The 26,542-nt window shown below is 44.5% G+C and overlaps 1 protein-coding gene across 4 annotated transcripts in view; it reads right to left on the reverse strand.

Annotated features, from left to right (window-relative positions):
* VIT (vitrin) overlaps nucleotides 1-26,542 on the reverse strand; it is a 118,248-nt gene that overhangs the window by 29,744 nt on the left and 61,962 nt on the right. For 2 of the 4 annotated variants that reach the window (XM_019020605.4, XM_055377713.2), the window contains 5 exons: nucleotides 26,054-26,131; nucleotides 17,865-18,056; nucleotides 11,284-11,340; nucleotides 3,367-3,411; nucleotides 1,737-1,799 (listed from right to left, as the gene is read on the reverse strand). In XM_019020605.4, the coding sequence (XP_018876150.4) occupies nucleotides 1,737-1,799; nucleotides 3,367-3,411; nucleotides 11,284-11,340; nucleotides 17,865-18,056; nucleotides 26,054-26,131 (435 nt within the window). Of the gene's footprint in view, nucleotides 1-1,736; nucleotides 1,800-3,366; nucleotides 3,412-10,061; nucleotides 10,128-11,283; nucleotides 11,341-17,864; nucleotides 18,057-26,053; nucleotides 26,132-26,542 lie in introns of all 4 variants that reach the window. The other 2 variants (XM_055377714.2, XM_055377712.2) reach the window with 2 other exon arrangements.

Raw genomic sequence — 26,542 nt, forward strand, 5'->3', positions numbered from 1 at the left:
TGTTAACTAGAGTAAGGGCCAGAGGGGATTTTCTTTTTACATGAATAAAGTACATGGGTATTGTAGCATCTATTTTGTTTCCTCACAGGCAGTTTTTCTCCTTATTTCTTACATCTGGAATTGTTTTCAGGATTAACGTATTCATCTTATAGTTAGGTCTTAAGAAGGTGAGCTGTTTCTCTGTTTGCTTAATTCTCTTTACTCACTAGCCTGATGGCTGACACCACAGTTACCTTGCTCCTCTTTTAAATGACAAAGGTTCCAGCTCAGGGCATGTTCTGACTGAGACCCATGACTTTCTTATATAGAGGTGAAAACATTCTGATCTGAAGATGCCAACATCAATGCTAACAGGTAGAATTGGGTTATACAATGTTCAGTGTGAGCAATTTATTATGGCTACAGAAGAGATCAGAGCTTGAAAGTCAAAGAAGAGAAAGTAAGATATAGTATCTATGGGAATCACTCTACCAATGTATTTAATTGCTGTAGTTTCCTTAAACATGGTACCATTTTATAGACTAATGCTTTGTGTTGTCCAATACATCAGGCCAGTGTTTCTTAACTCTGGATACATACCAGAGTCATGTACATATCAGGGTTGCTAATGCAGCTTCAACAAATGAAGACTCCTGGGATTCACTCTGTAAAGTGCTTCTCAAGGGTAAATGTGCAAAGGAATCAATCACGGTAGAACCAGCAGATCTGTGTTTCTAACAAGCTCCCTGGTGATGCTGATGCTGATTCTGCTGGTCTCCAGACCACACTTTGGGTAGCAAGGTCTAGGGAGAACCCGATACAGTAGGTATGAGGCAGGAAGGTGGGCATCTTTAATAATGTCTTCAGGTGATTCTCATAGGCAGCAAGGTTGAGCCTCACTGTCCATTGGTGGCTGACTAGTAGTGACTTTCTAGCGGAATATGCAGGTGCTTTCTTTCCATACCTTGCAGGCTACTACTATGTCTTTCTCATTTTCCTTGTTTTTCTCTGGTTCTTCCTTTCTGATATCCTCAGGTGGTTTCTCCTCCACCTAGTGTTGTTCTCCAGGCTTAAGTCTGTATCTTCTTACTTTACTGTGTCTCCCTAAGTCACATTTTCTGTTCTCATAGCCTTGGTTTCGAACCATAGCTCATCGTCTTACAACTCTAAATTTCTGATTGGGCTGTTCCTTCTGAATGTCAGACCTGGGTAGTCTTCTCTCTACCAGATCAAATGTCTCGAAGAAAATGATAGACATAAACCTGCTTCATCCCCAGTGTTCCTCATTGTAGTACCATTTACCTAGTCGCTCAACTCATCTTTAACTTCTCCCTCTCTCGAACCTCCACCTTCCATCTTATAGATTCTCCCTTCTCTGCATCTCTTGAATATGCCCATTTATCTTCATTTCCACTTCCAACTCCGAGTTCTGGCCACCATCATTTGCACTAGACCATTGCCCCTGCTAACCTGCCCATCTCCTCCTTTCACCCTTCCTTGTCGTTCCATTCCATCCCATTCTTCACCCTGTTGCCATAGTGATGTTAAAACATTTTGATCCTCTCCCCCTCATGCACATAGACAGTTTATATCCTTCAAAAGCTTCCCTTTCCCCTTAGAACAAGGTGTCAGAAGAGAGGAGATAAATAGATCCACGGTAGGAGAGAGGCAGGTTTGAGTGGGAGTGAGTGGGAAGAGAGGAGAGAGCAGTTCAGATGTCAAAGACACCGTGGGTTTCTAGTTGTCAGTTAACTTACTTGGATCTCCCAGGGATACTGGCTCCAAAGACTGTGTGCTCAATTCTTCTTTTGGAACAAGTCCTGGAAAGAGCAGTAAAACTTTTGGTGACTTACAAGGAAAGGAAGCAGCTGGCCTTACCCCATGGGAGGGGACATAATGGATATTCACACCCAGCTTGGGGGCTTGGCTTAAAGCTAACTGTGCTTTTCTTTACATTACCCCCATCCTGAGAAAAATAATAAATTACTATTTACTTACAGCCTATCAAAAACATAGTACTCTGCTGGGGGATTTGAAATCAGGAGACTTGAGTTCTGTTCTTGTTAATTTATTCTTTATTCTGAGCCTTAGTTTTGTTATCTGAAAGCGTTAAGCACTTGGCCATTGTAAATTATGTCTCTGTAAAATTCTGAAAATCTTGAGCCACAGAATGTGTCTTGCTCGAATAAACCTCCACCGTGCCAAGATCATGTAGGTCCTCAGTCAACATTTGGTGATTGAGACAATGAACGAAGATGAGTAAGGCACAAGAAGGACAATCTAATGAGGATTGGATGTGGACTGGAGGAAGACAGTTTATTTAAAAGTAACTCAAATAAGAGGGCTTAAAATGCAACTCCTCTCTCCCAGGTGTTTGAGACTAGAAGTAGCGATTCAAACGGTTTCATGCTCTCAGAAGCTGTGTGTGTGAGTTGCATTTCAGCCTTGGGGAAGGGGGTGTCTTTAGAGCCATTTACATGGGAGCCTAGTTCATAAATATACCATTTAAAGAAATAAAGACAATAAAAGCGAATCCTTTTAGGCTTGGTAACACGAATGGGCTTCCCAGGCAGAGCACGCTTGCAGCACTGGAAGTGAGTCTCCCCGTTTTTAGGATGCCCGGAAGTTCCGGGATTCCCCGGAGTGGAGGAAGGTGCGGGGGTCTTTGCTCGCGCTTGGCTGCAGTAAGCTTTCTACTGGCTTGTTATTTTTTCCAGTTTGCAAAGCACATGATTTCATCCTTCCGTTAAAGGTCAGCTAGCTCATCCCACTTCCTAACATCATTTTAAACATTCACTTTGGGTGGCTAACAGCATTTCTCAGCCAGGAGCCTGTCGTGGAAACGCCTCAAGACTCTGCGTTGGAGGAAGGGGAGAAGTACAAGTCCAGAGGCGGAGTCCTCTCCTTCACCTCCTTCTTCCCCTACCAGTACAATCTTCCCTCCCATGAAGAGCTGGAAGGTCTTGTGTGTTGGAGTTTCAAATATTTAATGCAGTACGCAGCAAACAACACCCATTCTTGTGAAGGGAAAACCTGAAAGCCATTTTGCAAAGGAGGAAGTGGAGTTGGAGGAAGTTAAAGTGTGCTGCCAGATGGAGTCAGGGTCCAAACCCATTTTGAGGGTGGGAAACTAGCTCCCTTCTGGCTTTTTGTCTTCACGTTTCCTCTCTCCCTTTTGTTATCCAGTATTGCTCCTTACCCCAGGCCTCCCTAGGGAGGGAGTTTCAATGTGCCCTTTGTAGGACCCTTAAATCAGAGGCGGGAGCCATTAGAAATCCTAGGCTAGTGGAGCTCGGCCGCTATGCCAGCTGGATTATTAGACTCTTAGTTCTGCTGTCCTGCGCATCTTGATCCACGCGTGGGTGAGAGGTTGGGCTGTATAATTACCTTCATCTAAAAGAACCGATCCAGGTTTCCATGAGTCCATGTCTCCTGATTTTCAAAATTGAAAAGAAACACTTGTTACTTAAACCAAACCAGCAGAAACTCTTGAGTGAATTGCCAGGATGATAAGGTTTCCCAATTGTGTCTGAAAGTTCAATAAAGGAACAGAGGGCCAGAATTTTGGATGAAGCAACCTGAAATCTGTATGATTTTTTAAAATCTGAAGCTCTTAAAGTCAAAGGCATAAACATCGTTACCAATTTCTTTTTCATTATGCACCAAGAATCTTGGAATAATGGGAATCCTTGGATTCAAAAGGAACTAAAAGTTCATCCACTCCAAACCATCTCCCAATCTGTTTTTGCAACATCCCTGGCCTGTGAGTGGCTGGCTAGTGCTTGAATACCTCCAGAGACAGGGGATTCATTACATATTCAACCAAAGTAGTAGATTCCTTCTTGCACTGTTGACACTGAATCTTTTGCCCTAAATCCTTTCCCATCTATCCATACATCCACACTTATTAAGCACTCACTATATGCCTAATATCGTTCTAGGTACATTTGTCCCACCTGTTTGAATTCCCTTCCTTGGAACTACACTGAACAAATATGGCCCCTTCAGGGATCAGGCAATCCGCTTATTTCCCGAGATTCTGCTTCTCACTATGTGACTCAAGCAGAATAAAGGAAAGTAGCACCTGGACCTGTATGCAGTAAGATGTTTAATGGCCTTCACCACAAACTGGTGCTAATGAAATAGAAGGGGTGGAGGGGAGGAGGAGAGTCTTACTTAATAATCTCTGATCTTTTTTGGAAAATCATGGCTGAGAGGGGCTCAGGGGCAGCACAAATGTGTCAGGAAGCCTTATAACACACAAATGGCTGTTTCCCTTTCTTTCTGCCTCTCTCCCTCCTTTCCATGTCTCCCCTCCCTCCCTCCATCCCACCCTCCCTCCTTCTCTATTTTAGCTCAGAAAGTTGACAGCATGATCAACTGTTTTATTTCTTAAAGGCTATCAGCTTTTCTGCCAGCTGAAATTACTAACACACTGAAAAAAGGGTGATATTTTTCTTTATGTGATGAAGATGCCAGACAGTTTTGAAAGGCAATCTGTTACTGCACATTCTGGTTTAATGGTGAGACCTGAGTTTAATCTAGTTCAGTCATTAACCAGGTGTGTGACCTTGAGCTAGTCACATACCCTTTGTGAGCCTTAATTTCTTTGTAAGTAATATAAGCAGATTGGGCAAGATGGTTTCCGCATTCAAGATATTTATGACACGCTTAAACATTCTGATCAAGAACATTCTGCTTCGTTAGCCTTATTACTTTATCGCCACCTACTGGTGAAAATATGCACTTTACCCTTTTCCTAAAAAAATGTGCTGCTGGCTTCCCTCACTTTTTGCCCAAGGCTTGCTTGCTTTCTTTTTCCTTCTTCCGATGCACTCTTGAATGTCAGGAAGATTAGGATGCTGGGTGCTCTATTACTTTATCAAGAGATAAACAGTCCCCCAACATCAGGGATTTCCAAGCCTCTGGCTCCTGTCCTAGAAGCCTGTCCTTATATTCATGCCACTTTTGGTTTGTTTGGGACAAGTTTGAACCAAATTACATTCATCCAAAAGCCAAAGGCTGAAAAATATTTGGACAGCTGAGACTTGGTGTTTTTTGGACTCAGTAGTAATGAGAAGTAAATTTGTGAGAACATTTGTATTCTGGCGTCAAGGAGGAACAGGGTGGTATCAAGAAAAGACATCAGAAGCTCATCCTGGGTCAACCAAAGACCAACTGGGAGCCTGGGGGGCTCACTTACCTTCTTTCCAGGTTTGCCTCCAGTTTTTTGCAGTGTAGGGTTGTCATAAAGACTTTCCCTACACTGTCACATGGAGGAGACTTGAAGGAGGTAAATGTAAATAAAATCACTCTGAAAAGTGTAAGTCACTCTTAGAAAACCAGGGAATTATTTTTGTGTTTTTGTGACAATTCTTGCTTGGTCATCTCATAGATACAGTCAGGTCTAAAAGAAGTGTTGGTTCTAATACTGCATGTTCTCACTTACAAGTGGGAGCTGAATGATGAGAACACATGGTGGGGAACAGCACGTGCTGGGGCCTGTTGGAGGGTTGGAAGGTGGGAAGAGGGAGAGCATCAGGAAGAATAGCTAATGGATGCTGGGTTTAATACCTAGGTGATGGGATGATCTGTATAGCAAACCACCATGGTACACATTTACTTATGTAACAAACCTGCACCTTTGGCACATGTACCCCTGAGCTTAGAATACAAGTTGGAAATTAAAAAAACAAAGGTGTATTGGTTCTGAATGATTTCTGGGGTAAAAATGTAGAAGCCATTGGTGTTTATGGAGAGCTTGCTTAGTGTCAGGCACTGACTGAGCGCTTTCTACGTATTAAGTCACAATCATCCAGTGAGTTAGGTGCAGCTATGATCCCATTTTACAGGTGAGGAAACTCATGCACAGGGAGTGGCAGAACAGAACTTTAAGCCCATGCGGGCAGGCTCCAAAGCCCACCCTTAACCACCATCTGTTTATCACACCCGAGGAGGAGTCATCATCGCTTCAGCACCTTGAGGTACTTGGTTAGGGCACTGAAGAGCTGGGCCTGGCCCAGCCACCTGCAACTCATGCTAATGTAGTCAAGTCTTCAAAAGGGCCCAGAACCATCCCTGCTCCTAAGACTGTGGTGTGATCTTGGTGCTGGTTCCAGCTCCTTCTGTTCCATCTAGAAGTCACCAACACGGGACCCAAGCAGGAGCTGCAAACATGGCCCTTTGGGCTTTCAAATTTTATAAGACAGAAGCCCGAGTGTCCCTTCAGCTCCCTCGTTTCTTCCCAGTGACTCCCCTGGGGTGTAGTTTTTAGGAGGAAGTGGCTCTGAAAGGCAGCAGGCATCTGGACCAGCAGAATTTCTAGGCTTCCCTTCCCTTCACCTGGCTTCATGTCCCAAGGGCTGCACTTTCCCTGGAGAGCTGCTTCTTGCTGTACCGAAGTGGGGAGCACTAAGAGGGTGGGCTGTTGCAGCTGTGCCCAGGGTGTCGCCATGCTGGTAGCGCATCACACAAGGGCTCTCAGAGAAGGCTGAGGACAGTCTGGGGTCCTGGGCGTAAGCCATCATGCCAACAAAGCGTCGACAGTCCCAGGTTTATAAATGGGCTACCATCCAAGGCTCGGTGTGGGGTATTTTTTGGGAAACCTGGCAGCCTTTTCTCTTGGAAACATTAACTCCATGGTTAGGTTTCCAGACCAGTGAAGCTTCTTTGACTCAAACACAGCTCATGGTACCAAGAAGCCAACCAGCATAAGGATGGTTCTGAGGAAAAGCCACCAGGTTTTAACTTGAATTATCAGGAGCCCACCACCCCTGCCTCCTCCATACAGCAGGAGTAGCCTGTCCCAACTTCCAGAACCGTGGTAGGAGGGGTAAAGGCTGGCAGTGGGGGACGCAGTGTGTAGGAGGCAGTGGTGTTGCTGATGACTCTGGAGTAGGAGAGTGTGGGGCCTGTGAAGGCAAAAGCCCCAGCAGCATAATTCTAGAATTTGAAAATATTTGATTCGTGTTTGTAGCTCTAATGCATAGGACAGTATCTGACATATAGTATGCTCAGTACATTTTTTAAAAATTAAATAACAGATCCCCTTCATATGAGAGCTTCAGCTTAAATGGGGGGTGCATGAATTTATATCTGTGGCTGAAGGCATAGTGGGAGAGAGTGGCAGGAATCACTCATGGGTGACACCTGGTGTCCTGTAGAAAGGAGGATGACAGCATCATCAGGTCCACATGTAACTGCTTGTGTCTGGGTTGATCTAAACACAAAGGAGGTGTTTAGTGCGGATCGCAGGATTCGGTTGCCCCGTGTGATATATTTTTATCAGTAAAGGGAATGGAGACAGGTGGCACGTTTATCCATTTTTCAGATGACACAAAGATTACAAGGATGTTAACACACTAAATGACAGAACTAATACTCAGGAAGATTGCAGCCGACTAAACGAAGGAAGGATTTAATAGAGATATGTGATTTTCCAGTGTGGGCTTCAAAAACTCGATTGTGTCTAGACAGGATTGAGGTGACCTGCTTCTACAGAGGTATATGATAAAAAATCCCAGCGACTTTAGGTATCGCAAGCTCAGTAGGAGATGAGCCAGTGGTGAGACAAGGCTTACCCCAAATGGAAGTTGGGATGTTTTAGTGGGAGCAGAGTATTGAGGACTAGAGAGGCAATTGCCTGGCACACTACCCTGGCAGCACTGTGTTCTGCTCGGGGTGCCCTGGTGTATGAATTATTAATAGTCTACAGCATAGTTAGAGGGTGTACTGCCAAGTCCAGCAAAGACCTATTGGAGGGATTAAAGAGATATCCTGGAAAAGATGAGATATAAAAAAAGACATGAAGTCTAGCTTCATGTATTTGAAAGGCTCTCAAATTTAAGGCACTCTCAAAGGTTCTCAGCCTTTTTATGCTCTCTAAAATTGTCAAAGACCCCAAAGACCTTTAGTTTGTATGAGTTATATCTATTAATTTTTATCATTTAGAAATTACAACTATGCACTTTCTCATTTGAAACAGAATACTGACAATTTATTTAACTATTAATTTACTTTATTTTTACTTATTTTATTTTATTATTTAATTTTAATTTTTTTGAGACAGAGTCTCGCTCTGTCGCCCAGGCTGGAGTGCAGTGGCGTGATCTCGGCTCACTGCAAGCTCTGCCTCCTGGGTTCATGCCATTCTTCTGCCTCAGCCTCCCAAGTAGCTGGGACTACAGGGGCCCACCACCACGCCTTGCTAATTTTTTGTGTTTTTAGTAGAGACGGAGTTTCACCGTGTTAGCCAGGATGGTCTTGATCTCCTGACCTCGTGATCTGCCCTCTGCGGCCTCCCAAAGTGCTGGGATATAGGCGTGAGCCACTGCGCCAGGCCATTTTATTTTTTTTGAGATGGAGTCTCAGTCTGTGACCTAGGTTGGAGTGCAGTGGCGCCATCTCAGCTTACTGCACCCTCCGCCTCCCAGGTTTAAGTGATTCTCCTGCCTCAGCCTCCCGAGTAACTGGGATTACAGGCGTGCACCACCGGCTCATTGTTGTATTTTTAATAGAGACGGGGTCTCACTATGTGGGCCAAACTGGTCTTGAACTCTTGAGCTCAAATGATCCACCTGCCTTGGCCTCCCAAAGTGCTGGGATTACAGGCGTAAACCACCGCACCCGGCCTAACTATTAATTTACTTCAAAGTGACAATAGAATTATTATATTTTAATGTAAGCGTTAATTTTTACTGAAAAATAACTGTTTTGTAAAACCAAGCGTTCAGTGAGAAGAGTGGCAAATGTCTCCAATGTCTATCATAATAGAAGATAGCTGGAGTCTGTTATCAGCTCCTGCAGTCAGTTGTGATATGTTGTTGTTGTTGAAATATGTGGAGAAAATCTGTCCTCACAACAACATGTAGTCAGAGAAGGGAAGATGTCACAGAATCTCTGAAAGCGGGGTCTTTGGACCACACTTTGAGAACCACTGGTTTAGACAAATTAGTAATGAGGAGCTGAAGTTCTGGATAGTTACGTCTAATAGTGCCACCCACCAAATGAAGGGGCTGGGAATTCCCTACCACTTGAAGTTATTCGATATAGGGTAAAGGCCTCTGTCTGGCACACCATAAGTGATTCATTTTTAGGTGAGAAGTTAGACCAGATGTACTTTATACAATTCTTTCCAATTCCATAATCTGACGATTTTATAGCTGAGGAACTGGGCAGCTTGCTTTGTATACATGACTGCATCTGAGATGAGAGTTGGTCGAAGGATATCTAAGAACTCCAAATGTTCTTACCTGCCTTTACTCAGGGTGTGCAAATGGCTTCCTTCCCCTGTAGGAGCCATAATGGAGCTTCATAACTAGTCTAGGTCTGAGCACCTAGAGGGGGTTGGGGGAGTCCTTTAAGTCAGAAACACTCTGAGAGTTCATGGGAGACTCTGAGGCACTCAGAGCAAAGTTGCAGGGATGATGGTGAGGAGAGAAGCAGCAGAAATTGGGTAGGATTTGAAGGTAAAGGAACATTTAGGAACATCTGTGTGGGTCGAGACAGAGTGGCATTATTGGGAGCATAAAGGAGAATGGAGAAGAAACAGAGAATCCCAGAGCTATAGAACTGGAGGATGGTAAACTCAGAAAAAGGGAATGAGGCCAAATACATTCAGCAGAATACAGCATTGAAACAAACCCAACATTGTCAGGCAGTAAAAAATTGAAGATGCAAATCAGGTAATGTGCCTCCTTGCCAACCATCCCCCATGCCATATGCGAACCATGTGCTGTATCTGGGTATTTGTGCTTTATCCTGGAGGCCTGTCTGAGGATGGGCCTGGTAGATGCAGAGAGGTAAAGAGGCTGCTTAGTGAGGGAACCTCTTGAGGAGACATAAAGTAATGACAGCCCTTGGATGTCTTCGTTGACAAAGATTTTCTCTTTGATGCACTGAGAACAGATCAATCAAAGAGACATTTTCTCGAGGTTAAAATATCTTAGCATTCTCCCAAACTCTGGTGACCTGAAGTTGAGCTGCAGAGGCCAAGAACAAGTGTGTGGGGAGGTCCTCATGTTTGCAAAGTGCCACAGAGCAAATTCCTAGGGAGCAGAGACGGTAAGCAGTGGGCAGTTTACCCAGGCTGACATCCGCTCCAACAGGTTTCTGGAAGGCAGCTCCTGAAGGATCTTGCCTTTGGATACCTGAGGGGATTACACAGGGTCAGCTGATTTACACACACCCAGCAGGCTGCTTTCTTTCCTTATTTTGCCCCTGGTGAAAATTACCTTAGTTCAGATTTTCCTTGGAAGTCGGCCGAGCTCTCTGTGCCTGGCTGTACTTCTGGGGGTTGCAGAGGAGGCAAAAATCTTGGCCAAGGGGACAGGAGGAAACAGTGCCCCATGGATTGGGCTCCTGTAGAGTCCCACGAGTCTGTAGAGGCCTAAGATGGCCTTGGAGTCCTTGCCTTTGCCAGTGTTCTCATTCTCAAGCCTTTTTGTCCAGGACAACAGCATGTGCATTGGCAAAGGTGCAATTGTGAAGCTCATAGAAGCTGCTCGCCCTGACCAGAGGAGCCCATTGGGCCCCTGTTCCTATCCAGTAGCAAGCAAAACAGAACCTACAGTTTCTAAGAACATGTGGAGAGTGGACGAGTATCCCCCAGCAGGGAGAAGACCTGCTTCTGATCCTAGTGTCCTGTGGCTTCAGAGGGAATGGTATACTTCCACCAAGTCTATCAGCTCATAGACCGGGCTGTGAGTAGAGTTTGTGGAAACCATCAAACCCTGCTAGATTTTCCTTTCTAATCTCTGCAGGCCTTAACAGTGCTGCAGAGAAGAGAATTTGCTGGATTCCTAGTTCTTCGGCCAAACCATACAGAAATGAAGACAGCCAGGGGGCATTTCAGAATTCATAGGTGAACTCCCGGGGAGAGAGAGTGTATTTCTGTCCCCCATGGCATAGAATTACTCAGGCAAAAAAGAGAGAAAAAAATCCTCTTTCCTGGGAGATGATACAAATTTCCCTTCGTGTTTTACCGTAGTTCCTCAAAAATAAGCCCCAGAGAGAGTGTCCCTTTTCAGGTCTGTAAGAGCCCAGTTACTGAATCCTGAGACATTCCTATCACAACCTCTACAGACTCGCTTCAAGGGAACAGAGAGTGGGACAGGGCTTTGCTTACTTAACCACTTCTTTACATGTTTTCTTAGAAGTTGGGCCCTTGAGTGGCATCTTCTGTTGGCCTAAGTGGTTTAATAGTCCTTGTCCAAATCTAAATTAAATGGCAAATATGTGGAGAGGAACCCCATGTAAACAAGCTTAACTTTCATCAGTGGCTGGAAAGGGAGTTTAAGGTCTTACCTGGATCAGCTCCCGGCCTGTTTTGGCTGCTTGTGTAGGTGGCAGTGGACCAGAGATCTGTAAGGACATTTGACTGGTCAGAGCATGAATTTTATTTTAATTAATTAATCAATTTATTTATTTTTGAGTCGGAGTCTCGCTGTATGCCCACAGCTGGAGTGCAGTGGCGTGATCTCAGCTCACTGCAACCTCTGGGTTCAAGCGATTCTCCCACCTCAGCCTCCTGAGTAGCTGGGATTACAGGTGCGTACCACTAGGCTCACCTAATTTTTTATATTTTTAGTAGAGATGGGGTTTCACCATGTTGGCCAGGCTGGTCTTGAACTCCTGACCTCAAGTGATCTGCCTGCCTCAGCCTCCCAAGAAGGCATGAGCCACCACGCCCGGCCAATAAATTTTAACCTGACTGTTTTCATTCTTTCTATGATCCAACCTAGCAAGACATTACCAAGGTCAGAAACAAGGTGAAGCTCTATATTTGGGCAGTCCGAACCTGCCTTGGAAGAGGAATTCAAATGGAAAAAAAAAAAAAAAAAAAAAAGAGTATTTAACCTAAAACACCAACTAAAAACTACAGGTAATAATAACCTTTGTATTTCACAACTATCAAAGTATCTATCTTTTAGTCAAATGCCATATTTCTTTACACTTCATTATTCTTACAATAATTCTCAACTGTGCCACTCATGGGGAGGTTGAAGTAATCCTTCAGTAGAAATGTCACTTAACATTCAGCAATTTGCTTAAGCTGCATTAACATGGTATTGATGCAAATAGCAGTAGCTTTTCATCATTTTTAGACGTACACAATGGGTTATCCTTAATTACTCTGTGAGCGAAGGAAACACACTTCAACATTCATTATTTTTTGAGCAATTTCTCTAAAGCAAGGTTTTAAAAGGGAGAAGGGAGATAAAGCATTCTGTTAAGAGAAATGCAAAGCCTTTGGAAGGGGAAGAGAGGCACGTAAAACCCAGCTGACGGAAATAACCAAATGTCATGAAGGGGAAGAGCAAGAAGGCATGGAAAAAAATATCAATTTGTCTTAGAACTGGAGTTATCCAAAATCAGCTTTTGACTCTTTTTGTCTATGTTCCAATTATTTGACACAATTTCAAAGTAGGTTTGTTTGTTTGTTTGTTTATTTTTTGTTTTCAGTCAGGCTCTCACTCTGTCCCCCAGGCTGGGGTACAGTGATGTGATCATAGCTCACTGCAGCCTTGAACTCCTGGGCTCAAGTGATCCTCCTGCCTCAGCCTCCTGAGTAGCTGAGACTACAAGTGCACATCACCATGCTCTGCTAAGTTTTTGTTTTGTTTTGTTTTTGAGATGGAGTTTCGCTCTTGTTGCCCAGGCTGGAGTGCAATGGCATGATCTTGGCTCCCCACAACCTCCGCCTTCCAGGTTCAAGTGATCTCCTGCCTCAGCCTCCTGAGTAGCTGGGATTACAAGCATGTGCCACCATGCCCGGCTAATTTTGTATTTTTATTAAAGATGGGTTTTCTCCATGTCGGTCAGGCTGCTCTTGAACTCCTGACCTCAGGTGATCTGCCTGCCTTAGCCTCCCAAAGTGTTGGGATTACAGGCGTGAGCCACGGAAGTTTTTTTTATTTTTGTAGAGTCAGGGGTCTTGCTCTGTTGCCCAGGCTGGTATTGAACTCCTGGCCTCAAGTGATCCTCCTGCCTCGGCCTCCCAAAGTGTTGGAATTAGGGAGGCATGAGCCACCACGCCCAGCCTCAAAGCAGCCTTATTTTCTGTTTAATTATGCAGATAACATAGGCTTACTGTAAAAATAAGATGATATACTATGCATAGTAAGCAATCACCTTTTATCCTCTAGCCAGCAGTTACTGGTATACAATTCTGGCATACAGAGTTGTATCCCTTTTTCTGTAGGATGTACATGCTCTCATGTACAACACACGTTGCAAAAATGAGATTGGTTCCCATGCTGTTTTGTAGCCCGCTTCTTTGACTGAATGATCTGCCCCAGGCCAATTCTCTTGTGGCACTAAGCGCACATATTTCTCAACATTTTACTACCTGTATAGTAACTTCTTTAACCATTCTTCTAGTGATAAACAATTAAATTATCTCCTTTAAAAAATTATGAACAGCATCTGTTCTCACCCCAGGTTGATAATTACCTTAGGATATATTCCTGGAAGTGTGAATTCTGGGTCATTTCTCCACACTCTCATCCAAACTGTGTATTATCGATTTCCAATGAGAGTTGCTGAGAAATGATATTTTGTTGTTTAATTTGTACTTACTTGATTCCTGGTGAAGCTGAACATCTTTTTTTTTTTTTTTTTTTTGAGACGAAGTCTCACTCTATTACCCAGGCTGGAGTGCAGTGGCACGACCTCGGCTCACTGCAACTTCTGCTGCCCGGGTTCAAGCGATTCTCCTGGCTCGGCCTCCTGAGTAGCCGGTATTACAGGCACACACCACTGCATCTGGCTAATTTTTGTATTTTTAATAGAGATGGGGTTTCACCATCTTGGCCAGACTGGTCGAACTTCTGACCTCGTGATCCGCCCGCCTTGGCCTCCCAAAGTGCTGAGATTACAGGCGTGAGCCACCGGGCCCGGCAAAGCCGAACATTTTTATAACAATTTTTTTTTTTTTTTTTTTTTGGCCATTTGTAGTTCTTCTACTGTGGATTGCCTGGTTATGACCTTTCCCCATCTTTCTTTTGGAATATTTGTCTTTTTCTTACTATTTGTAAGACTGGATTTTAAGAAAAGCCTTCTCCAAATACCTTAAGGAAGATAAGCCTTCACTGGTGAGATGAGTGTTGGTAAGGGAAACTGTATGTGGAAGGAATGAGCTGTGATATATGCTGGCCTCTCTTCCTGCCTCAAATTTCACTTTCTCCCGCTTAGCGGTCCTTGGTCAGAAGGTGGAGCCCAGGGTAGAAAGGTGAAAGATCTCTGTCATCGCTATTCCCTGCCACTAGGCGGCGCTCTTCTCTCCTCCCTGGTCTACCCTTGGTTGTGGACAAGTTCAATGCTAGCTCAGCTGAGGCAACCATGGCATGTCTTGAAATGAACCTGATTAAGAAAACAAAGGAAGACACAGCCACTCCACCTCCTTAGCCTGTGGTAGATTCACCCAGACCTGTAGCTGAACCTGGAGGGATTTTCCATCTTTTCCAGAACTCTTTCCTAAGCATATCTATAGATCTGGCTCTCCCGGCTTCCCCCTCTGTCCCTGGGGATGCCATTGTCCTTGGCCTTTCCCATGAAGAACAGCCTCCTTCCTGCACCTGTAGGAAGTCTCTATTGCTCTGGCTTTCGGCTCCCTTACCCCCAGCCTTGACTCACTCCCTTCTGTCTTGCTGGTGTGCACATTTATGGGTCAGTTAAGGGGCCATGATGCGGCTTTGGTGTCCAGCCCCACCTTCCACCTGCATCAGCTCCTCTGCATGCGCTGGAAGAACCCCTGTCTCTTCCTGCTATGTACTTTCCGCTCTCCCTTGAGCCCTCTCCAAGTTCCCATGTCTTGTATCAGAGGCAGATCTTGATCCCATTGTGGAGTACAAATGAATCACAGACCCCAAACACAGGTAGCTCCTGTTTTGGCTACATACTCTTCAGGTGTCCTAAGCCGAAGCGACTTGCTGCAGGGATCTTGATGGGATGTGTTCATCGATGTAGCCCAGATTTAGAACAGTGCCTGACACATAGTGGGCATTCCATAAAACGTTTGTTGAATGAATAAGTGAATTAGGTTTTGCTTGAACACCCTGTCCACAACCAGTTCTAGAACCTTTTGCCTACAGCCACATATATAAGAGGAAAAATCTTTAATAAGTGCAATAACAGCAGCTCACTTGTCTATCACAGTATAAGGAGATTTGCTTTCCAATTTTCAGCCCATTTGAAGGAAAAACATGACTTATCTAAATATTATTTAATATAGTTGGACTGAAATATCACAGCAAATATCTATAGCCTTAAGATAGGCATTCATGCAAGTCAATTGGCTGCCTAGTGCTGGGGAGGAGGGGTTGGGGAAATGATGAGTAACTGTTTATGGGCACGGGATTTCTTTTGGGGGATGAAAATGTTCTAGAATTGATTGTGGTGATGGTCACACAACCCTATGAATATACGAAAAACCATTGATTTGTACTTTACATGAGTGAATTGTATGGTTTCTGGAAAGTCTCTCATGAATACTTTTATTTTAAGAAGACATAAGCAATTAAATATTAATTTTCACTTCTTTTTAGGCCTTCAGAAACTCCTTTGAATAGGCAATACAACTTTTAAAAAGCTCTCCCCCCTTCCCCAGTTTGGTTCCTATCCTAGCCATTGTGGTGCATACTTCATGGCTTGCTTGCTCCGAGCGTTTGTCTAGCAGTCTGTGGATCACCATAGAAATGGGCGCTGGACAAGGATGAAGAAGGAACACTGATGGGCCAGGAGGCTGTTGTCCAAAGCTCCTGTTCCCAAGCCAGGAATAAAGAAGCTTTGCCAGGTTAGGAGCCACTACTTCAAGTTTCTTAGGTTTTCCACCAGCAGAGCCCAACTTGCAACAGATTTCCAAGCTCCCAGCGTAGCCAAATAAATATGCCACATGTTTAATTATATGTGTTATGTAAGAATTTAAAGTCCTCTAAGGAGAAAACAGGAGCAAACAACTAACTCAGATACTCAAAAATCTTTGAAAGAATCAAGGCATCTGAAGTCAAGAGCCTGAAATTTTAGAAAGGAGAACTTCTGGCTACAGAACCCCTGTTAACCCTTGCCATCCAGCATCCTTCCTGTTTCTCTTTTGCTGTCAAGTATTGTGCACCTGTGTTAATATTATCCTGAGTTAAACAGGAACAGAATGGTGGAGGAGTGTTTGATGTATTTCAGAACACCAAAAATTCTTTTTGCAGTATTCTTATTTTGGGACTTTATATCATAGCTTCTTCAAAGAGTCATCCATAAAATAGCATAATAATAATTCTTATTTCAAAAAGTTATTGGGAAGATTAAATAAGATAATACATGCAGTATACCTGGTAAATGAGATATATGTACTACATGCATTCTGTTATTTATTATTAATTCAAGAAGAAGTTGGCTGTGCTGAGCACCTTTTAATTTTGCCATACCAATCATGCCAAGATGTGCTCTGCCTGGGCCTGGGGTGTTCATTTTTGGCAGGGATGCTCCCCTGCAAGGAAGAGGAGAGCCAGGCTGCTGGAGTTTGAATTTCAGTTCTGCCACTTCCCAGCTGTGTAGGCTGGAACCAGTTTCTTCACTGCCTTACTCCTTGGTTTCCTCATCAATACAATGGATTATTGAAATTGGAAGTCATAAATCTACTTCATAGGGTTGTTACGGAGGATTCAATAGGCTAATATTTGTAAGGTGTTCAGAAGATGGGCTAGCACATTCAAAGTGCTGATTTGCATTTTTATTTATTTATTTATTGAAATGGAGTCTCTTTCTGTCACCCAGGGTGGAGTGCAGTGGTGCGATCTCGGCTCACTGGAACCTCTGCCTCCCAGGTTCAAGCGACTCTCCAGCTTCAGCCTCCCAAGTAGCTGGGACTATAGGCACGTGCCACCACACCTGGCTAATATTTGCATTTTTAGTACAGATGGGGTTTCACCATGTTGGCCAGGCTGGTCTTGAACTCCAGGCCTCAAGTGATCTGCTTGCCTCGGCCTCCCAAAGTGCTGGGATTACAGGCGTGAGCCACCGCACCCAGCCTGATTTGCATTTTTTAAATAAGAAGATGGATAGGTAGGTAGCTGGCCTCTGCCATGGGAGCGGAGAGGGGGAAGGGTCATGCTATGTGGCCGTAGTGACTGGAAGCTGGAGGCGAGCCTGAAAAGAACAAGTCCAGAGCACTTCCTCCTGGAAGGAAAAAGTGGCACCAGGTGGGAAATATTCAGAAAACATTGCTAAGACAATAGTGGAACTCCAGCTGCAGAAGTTTTCGCCCCCTTGCTAGAAAAGTTCTGGAAGTGAGATAGATGCTTATTAACTTAGGATGGTGTAGATATAAGTCTGTGCAGAAATGAGATCAGATGATCAGATGGGCTCCTTAGGCCCTATTTGATGTAGTACGAGATGAAGTCCATAAACTGGACCTTGATAAAACCTTCAACATGATTTGAGCAATGGGTAAAAGTAGTAAGACAAAAAACCATCAGAAAAGGAACAAAAACATTAGCTGACTTTTCCTAAAGGGATTCTTTTGGTTTTGTTTGCTTTTAATATTTGAAGACTTCCAAGTCTGTACCATTTGTCACTTAAAAACCAATAACAACAACAATAAACCTCAACAATGTTTACATAGAAATCTACCATCCCTTCAACTGAGCTTTTGAAGAAATAAAGATTTTGCAATGGGAAAGTATTCTATCTTCAGAAGTATGGTGACAGCAGTCTTATTTTTGAATCTACATCCTCCCTTGAATCTAGGAGGAGGACACAATCACATAGCCCTGGCCCAGTTCTCCAGTGCTCCCCATTCACCCAGCCCAATAGATGCTCAGACAGAGCTGTTACTCTAAAAGCCCAATTTCCCATTTCCCTAGCACAAAGCAACACATGGTCTACCTACTGACCCATCTCCTGGCTCCTGTGGCCCACCGGCTGTGGTCTGGGGATGCTGGTGGTAGAAGCAGCAGAAGGGGATGGCCTTGGCAAGGTGGTGGGGGTGGCCACAGCTACAGTGACAGCCAGAAGCTGCATCAGAGTGACCGGCTGTGCAGTTGTCCCTGGAATAGGTGGCCTCTGATAGACTTTTGTGGTCTCACCTGTAAGAAAACGGAATTATACCAGGGCCCACAAAATAACCTGTACACTCTTATAGAACTAGAAATAAAATAAATGTTGATTGAACACTAGCTATGAGCACAGAGCTGTGCTAGCCACGGTGAAGGGTGAAACCCAGGTAACAGCCACATTCTTGCCTGAAAGAATGTATGCTCTCAGAGCAATCACTCAATCAACCAAAGATTCAGTAGCAATAAAATAAATGACAGGTCAAAACTATAGCAACATAGAACATAGACAAGGCAGAACATGATTAATTGCTGAATTAATTTGCCTGGCACCACTAGCAATGGTTTATGTACATTTTGTTTTTGTTTTTTGCTGATTTGATTAGCATTGGCCTTGGAATAGAAGACAGAAGGTGCATTTGGGGCTTTCATTATGACCTAGTCTTAGAGAATGCGTTTCAGATGCTCTGGTTTAGGTTGGTTCATGACTAGTCAACTCCTCTGGGCCCCAGTTTCCTAATCTGTAAAATGGGGTAATAGAACGACCTGGATGGCAAGGATGATCCAGATTCTACATTTTTTTTCTTTTTTGAGACAGGATCTTGCTCTGTCGCCCAGGCTGCAGTGCAGTGGCACAATTATAGCTCACTGCAGCCTCGAACTTCTGGGGTACAGTGATCCTCCCACCTAACCTCCCAAGTAGCTGGGACTACAGGTGCAAGACACCATACCTGCCTAATTTTTAAATTTTTTTTTTGTAGAGAAAGCATCTTCCTGTGTTGCCTAGGCTGATCTTGAACACCTGGCCTCAAACAATTCTTCCATCTCAGCCTCCCAAAGCTCTGGGATTACAGGTGCAAGCCACTGTGCTCGGCCTAGATTCTACTTCTAAATGGTGCTCTTCATCCACGTGTGATGATTTAGATCACTTCTCTCCTTTTAAACACCGCTGTAGTTGGCTCCCTATAAAGCAAGTCTCAGTTTGTTAGTGCTCTGAGAATATCTCTGAAGGTTTAGAGCAAGGGGACAAGTGGCTACCCACTGGGCATTGGGGTTTGTCTTGAGAACTGTGAGTTCTCAGGGAGACACACAATGGCCCCCAAAGTGAACAGCTCCTCGGTCCTGGGAAGGAAAAAGCCACTGTTGCTTGTGCCTGCTGGGCCCCATTGGGGCATGCCAGCTTCTGTCCCTGTGTACCTGTATCAGCTGCTAGGGCTGCTGTAACAAACTACCACAAACTGGGTGGCTTAAAATGACAGAAATTTATTCTCTCACAGTTCTGGAAGCCAGAAGTCAGACATCAGCATCACTGGGTCAAACTCAAGGTGTCAGTAACACTGAGCTTTCTCAGGAGGCTATGGGATAGACTCTGTGTCTTGCCTCTTCTGGTTTCTGCTGACTGCTGGCATTCCTTGGCTTGTGGCCATGCCACTTTACTTTTCAAGGCCAGCATCCTCAGTTGTTTCTCTGCTCCGTCGTCATATGACCTCTGATATGGTTTGGCTCCGTGTCCCCACCCAAATCTCATCTCAAATTGTAATCCCCATAATCCCCACCAGTCAAGGGAGGGACGAGGTGGAAGGTGATTGGATCATGGGGGCGGTGTCCCTCATGCTGTTTTCGTGATAGTGAGTGAGTTCTCACAAGCTCTGATGGTTTTATAAGGCAGTTTTTCCTCTCTCTCTCTCTCTCTCTCGCCTGCTGCCATGTAAGACATGCCTGCTTCCCCTTCTGCCATGATTGTATGTTTCCTGAGGCTTCCCCAGCCATGTGGAACTGTGAGTCAACTAAACCTCCTTTGTTTGTAAATTACCCAGTCTTGGGTAGTGTCTTTATAGCAGTGTGAGAACGAACTAATACAACCTCCTCCTCTATGGATGTGAAATAATCTCCCTCTGCCTTCCTTTTACAAAGATGCCAGTGATTGCATTTAGAGCCCACCTGGGGAATCCAGAATAACCGCCCCATCACGATCTCAGGATCCTTAATTTAATCACATTAGCAAAGCCTCCCCACATTTTTTCCATATAAGGAAACATTCAATGGTTCCAGGGATTAGGACATGGATATCTTTTCCAGGGTGTTTTTCAGCCTACCACAGCATCCTAGCTCTGGCCTTAACTCTGCTTGGGGTTGATACATTTTTGTTACACAGCACAGCAGACCAAGAAGATAGCATCTGAAATAAGAAGGTGCTTCTGTCTTGGTGGGAACCATCCACCTTCCCCTTTGACATTGTATAACATCCAGGAAAATAGTGCCAGAATCATAGTCCTGGACAAGTGATGCAAACAAATGTGTGGTGGGGTGTTTAGACCCACCGCCAACACCAGCACCTGCTCATTTCTCCACCCTGACTCTGCCGTCTTTTGCAGGAATCACAGCACTGACTTAAGACAGCAGGTCAGCAAACAGTATTCCTGGAATCGGGTTGGAATTCAGCCATTCGGTCTGCTCTTGCAGGCATTAGCTGGTCAAGGTAGGAAACCGATCTTTCAATTGCCTTGTTTCTTGCTAAGTTGGTCACCTTTAAATTTGCCTGTAGCCTGTGTCACAAATCACTAAAGAGCTCACAGCAGCCTCCTTCAAGGCATCCTCAGGCAAAACTGAATCTGCCTGATTTATGACATTTCCATTATTTTAAAGAGTTGAGCTTTCATAACAAGTACTAGGGAAGTTTCTAATTTCTCCAAAGTACTTCTCCGTCTTACTCTCTGGTAATGCTACCAGGCATTATTGCCTCTTTAGGGAGATGCAGGCCCGGGTTTGACCTACTTCATCTAGGGAAAAGCCATTTAACAAATCCACTTGTATATTTTATGAAATAGGATGTAATTAATAATTTGGAAAGAAGTATACATAAGCTGACAATCTATTTTACTTGTAAATGATTCACGAAACTGCAATGTACTAAAAATAAAACTTCTACTTGCAAATAGTGAACACTTTTTGCCACCTAAAACTTATTATATATTGAAAATCGGAATTATCTTTTTGTCACACCATTGGCTAATCCCAAGGCTGCTGACTATCCGAGTCTGCCTTTGCTAAAATTGATTTGCTAAAGAAAGGCTGAAGATCCTGAGGGCAGTCTTTGTATCACTTGCTCATAATGCAGATGCTTTCAAGTGTATCATAAATTCAACTAACAGCCGTGGGCTTCCACGGGCTTCCGTGGGCTGTTGTTTGGGCCTGCTCTCCTTCATGGATTAGAACTGTCTTTAAGAGGGAAGATAGACGCCTGTAATCCTAGCACTTTGGGGGGCCAAGACGGGTGGATCACTTGAGGTCAGGAGTTTGAGACCAGCCTGACCAACATGGAGAAACCCTGTCTCTACTAAAAATACAAAATTAGCCAGAGGTGGTGGCACATCCCTGTAATCCTAGTTACTCCAGAGGCTGAGGCAGGAGAATGGCTTGAACCCGGGAGGCGGAGGTTGTGGAGAGCCGAGATCGAGCCATTGCACTCCAGCCTGGGCAACAAGAGGAAAACTTCATCTCAAAAAATAAAAATAAAAAAAAAAAGGGAAGATAGAGAAAAATTACTCCTCCTATCCCAATTGCTCCCAATTCCTCACTGAACATAATACCCTTGATTTGATCCAAGGTGAATTCTTCAAGGAACCAAGTTCTTTTCGAGCCATTTGAAAAAAAACTAGTAAAATAGTTTCTTCCTGCAATCTCAGCTACATAAAGGTTTGATCTCTTTTCAAAGATTTTTATGGGAAAGCATTTCAAAACTTCCCTTAAACTCTACACATATTCCTCATTTGGGTGTGGTCAGAAGAGCTCCAGGCAGCCACATTCTCAAACGTAGCAGGTGATGCCACACCGCTCCCCACACCTGGCTCATCGTTAGAACCATACTGGAGGTGTTAAAATGCAGCTTCCAGGGCCCTGGTCGCGGAGATTCTGACTCACCGGACCCAGGGTGGGCCGTGGAATTCTGATTTGAGAACCACAGCGGGGGACTCAGCAGACAGCCAGGGAAGGCAGAAGGGGTTTTTCCCATGCTAGCTCAGTAGTCTCTAACAAAGATTTACTTTCCCTTTTCTTGCTGTGATACTAGGAACGTGCCTTCCTAGTTTTTTTTTAAAAAACTTCTACAAAGCAACACTTCCCTGTTTTTATTTAGCTCAAGGCTCTAGCCAAAAAGCAGCTGCCTGCCTAATGGTTGCTAAATGCCAGGGCAGTTGGGGCGCGGTGGTGGGGGAACGGTATTTAAACCTCAGGGAACGCCTGTTCTCAGTGTGAGCCGCACAGGGCAAATCAAAGTGCCTTCTATTTTTTGAGGGGGATAATTTCCCATGGTAGAAGGTTGTCGTGCTTTTGGGGGTCATCCTAGCCTGATTAGCCTGTTAATTCATATTCTCAGAGAGACGGGACACATTTTTTAGGGTCATGCGGAGACCTGAACAGCTGCTCAGCCTTCATCTCCTCTGCTTCCCCAATGACTAAAGGAATTCTATCGTTTAAGGAAGACCAAGGGGACCACTCCTTTAATTGTACTCATTGAAATTGTTTATTTGAATTCGTGAAAACTTACTCCTAAGTAAGACTAAGGACTTAGGACCTGGGGACTAGGACTTTACAGAGAGAGGCTCTTCTATCCCCAAGAATCCCTTTTATGTTGGAATGCTGGTAGTTTAGCTCAGGGTCTTGCATGTAGGAGATGCTCACTCAATGTAAACATTGAATGAATGAATAAAATGAAGGAGTAAATAATTTTTCCGACTCTGACCATCATAGATCATCTAGTAACAAGGAGATGATAGTAATGCCTAGTGATACTGTCATCAAAAGTTTAAACGGTTTGGTAAAGGGGACAAGTGACATCAATGGATGTCACTCCTTGTGGATGTCAATGACTCAGGCATCTGGAACAAGTGCTTGCTGGGGGTGAATGGTGCTTGGAGTAAATAGATAGTTTTAGAAATTGTCTCTGCTGTGGAGAACGTACAAACCAAGTAGACTTTTATTATCTGAGTTATCATTTGGCTATAGTTTCTCTGCCCTACACTCTTTTCCCTGCAACTTTTCCTGCTTTAAGGTGATACCGAGTTTGCATACTTTTTGGGCTGCTTAGAACTATGGCCTTGGGTGACTTACTAAACCTCTCTCAAGGTCAGCTTCCTTATCTGAAAAGGGAAGATACTGGCACTCTACCTCGGGGTTACTGTAGTGCAGGTGTGTGGCACAGAGAAAGTACTGGACAGACGACTACAGTCACAGAAGGTTACGTGGCCCTTCCTGCTGTCCAGATACGGCCCAAAGCTGAAGCCAGAAGAGCACAAGTACTCCTTTCTTTTTTCTTTTTTTTTTAGATGGAGTCTCGTTCTGTCACCCAGGCTGGAGTGCAGTGCCGTGATCTTGGCTCACTGCAACCTCCACCTCCTGGGTTCAAGCGATTCTCCTGCCTCAGCCTCCCGAGTAGCTGGGACTACAGGCGCGTGTCACCACGCGCGGCTAATTTTTTGTATTTTTAGTAGAGACGGAGTTTCACCATGTTAGCCAGGATGGTCTCCATCTCCTGACCTCGCGATCCGCCTGCCTCGGCCTCCCAAAGTGCTGGGATTACAGGTGTGAGCCACTGCGCCCGGCCACAAGTACCCCTTTCCAAAACAGGAGAGATGCCACTGAACTTCCCACGGGTGAGGCCATTCCAGTGGAACCTGCACAACACCCCCGACACCCCCATCCCAGGCCAGTGGACAGAAGGAAAGGACCCGAAAAACAGGAGGGGTCAGAAGCCACGTTTTAGAGGGTACTGTGTTCAGAGTCAGAAGATATTTCCTCCCTTCCTTCACACTTTGTCGTACCCAAGCCAAATGAAGGTGCTTTAAGAGAGTCATTCGTCAAGATTGTGGGGACCTGCCAGGAGGGCAGGTGGGCATCTTATTTCCCACCAATCTTTCTGCAGATCCATCACACGTGTGCAATACAGCAACAGAGCTTGCAGAGTTTTGGGGGTGTATTCTGGGAGTCTAGAAGTGCTCTTCCACTCATGGTAAAAATAGGGGGTGCTTGACATGTGGTCCCTGAAGTTGGGGGCTTTATGTGAACCCGGGGACTATTTCTGCCCTAGGGATCTCTGAGAGGGGGAGGGGTGCAGCTGGAGTGGCTCATGCCAGCAAGGCTCATGCAGCAAAATGAGAGGAGGGAGGTGACCTCACCCCATCCCAGTTCTCAGACCTGAGGGTGCCAAAGAGAAGCCTGGCTGTTCCCATGGCTCTGTGTGAAGGGGCTGCCCCAGGGGGCTGCTGGAACCAGGCATCCGTATCTACCTTGGAGAAAGGAGTGAGGGGCACAGATTTCTGGCCCAACAAGAGGGTGCCAGGATGAAACTAAACACTGTCTCCTTGCCTTCGATATCTACACACATCACCTACCCAGGAATCAGTCTTTCCTCTGGCTCTGCAGAGCCACAGGGCCAGATGAAACAACAGAGATGCCAGCCACTTAAGGAGACCTGTCACCCATTCTTTGTCTCTGTGCCCAGGTCAAAAGAGGACAAGCGATATCTCAGAAATGGCCCACGAGGCACCAGACCCACTGCCAGTTCACGGGTGGAGGTGGGGAACAGCTCTATCCATGAAACTAAACAAACAGGACTAGACCACTGGATCCATTAAAAAGTAATTAAAGATAGAGCTGGAGCAGTAATTAAGAGAAAAGACAAAAAAAAATTCCTTATTTGTATGCTAAGGCTCCTCAAATCAGGCAATCAGCGATCTATATACATACTATTAGCATAAGAAAATCTAGAATGGGCCAGGCACAGTGGCTCATGCCTGTAATCCTAGCATTTTGGAAGGCCGAGGCGGGAGGATCATGAGGTCAAGAGATCGAGACCATCCTGGCCAACATGGTGAAACCCCGTCTCTACTAAAAATACAAATATTAGCCGGGCGTGGTGGCAGGTGCCTGTAGTCACAGCTACTCGGGAGGCTGAGGAAGGAGAATCGCTTGAACCTGGGAGGCAGAGGTTGTAGGGAGCTGTAGGGAGGTTGTAGGGAGCTGTAGTGTTGCCACTCCAGCCTGGCAACAGAGTGAAACTCCGTCTCAAAAAAAGGAAAAAAAAAAGAGAAAGAAAATATAGTATGGTGGTTTAGAGAGGGGTTTCTGTTTGATGGAAGTTAATTTACTTAACTTCTCTGTGCTGCATTTTCCTCAGCCAGAGTAATAGTATAGGCCGATGGTGGTCTACGGTGATTAAACACAATGATCAGGTAAAATTCTTGGAATGATGCCTGGCATACAGCAAATGCTCAATAAATGCTAAGTTCTACTGCTATTCTTAAACCATGTTCACCTTAAGTACATGAATAGAACCTGAACTATCAGGCTCATAACGTATTAGCTAGCCTATCAAGTTTCTGGAAGCAATGCAAAATCCTGTTATAAAGCGACTCACAGTTTCTCTTTGTGTGGGAAATCAAAACACCTCTGGAGATATAATAATGCATAGTACAGTTCTTGATTTAACACAGAAACCTGGAAAAAGGTATTTTCTTGGCCTGAGGTCTACCGATACTCCCTTTTGTGGTTCACATGAAAGCTGAGTTGGCACAACCTTGTAGACAGTGTATTTTTGGCCTGGGTTATTTGGATGAGCAGCTTGCTGTTATCACATAAACCACCTCGTTCTCTTTGCTTCTCTTCATTTCATACCTAAGTAGATACAGCTTTTTCCTTTTAGCTGCCAGGAAACATTTCCGGACAGAATGTCATGTCATTTTCTAAAGTAACAATACATTAAAACTCAAGGCAACAGTCAATCTGAATGAAAATGACACAAATGTAGAAACACAATCTCGGAATTGCAAAAACAAAAAATAAAGCTTTCATTCTTCAGCCCCAGCCATCTGATCTCATTGATTTCTGTGCCCCTGTTCCTGGCATCTGTTAAAATATTGCCAGAGCCAGTGGAGCTTGACCGGTTAAAATGTTAATTTCTCCGCTATCTCCCAAAACACGTCGCGTGTTCATGGACTCAGAAGGTTTAGATTCAATCACACGTGAACACTTGCCTGCTTGGGCAGCTGGACTTTTTGATGATGAGTATGTAAGAGCTGATGGGTAGGTTACACCCTTTTTGGGTTTACTTTCTGCAAAAAAGAAAAAAAAACGAGATTTATTTCTAGAGCTAGAGGTTTTAGATGGTTCTGTACTAAGTTGATTCTCTCCTTTCAATTTATCTCTCTTCAGTTCAATAAAATCAGTCTCCCTCATGCTGAATAGTTGATTACAACGAGAATGTCAAGTGGCATTTTGTTTTCCTGTATAGCTTGTGTTTTATTACTATTAGAATGGAAGCAACCAACTCTCCATGATTCAGAGTTGCTTAACATCAGCAATCCTTCTTTCACCCGTGAAGATGTGACATGGAAGTGAAGGTTTTTATCTGTGTGGCTTCGAATGTTTAATTGTATCAGTAGGTGAACGGGAAAGCCTTCCACATGCTCTCCTTTGAGATGATGGAGTGCTCCGGTCATAGGCTCACTTTCACAGACCCTGTG

Source organism: Gorilla gorilla, chromosome 12, assembly GCF_029281585.2.
Source record: "Gorilla gorilla gorilla isolate KB3781 chromosome 12, NHGRI_mGorGor1-v2.1_pri, whole genome shotgun sequence".
NCBI lineage: Eukaryota > Metazoa > Chordata > Mammalia > Primates > Hominidae > Gorilla > Gorilla gorilla.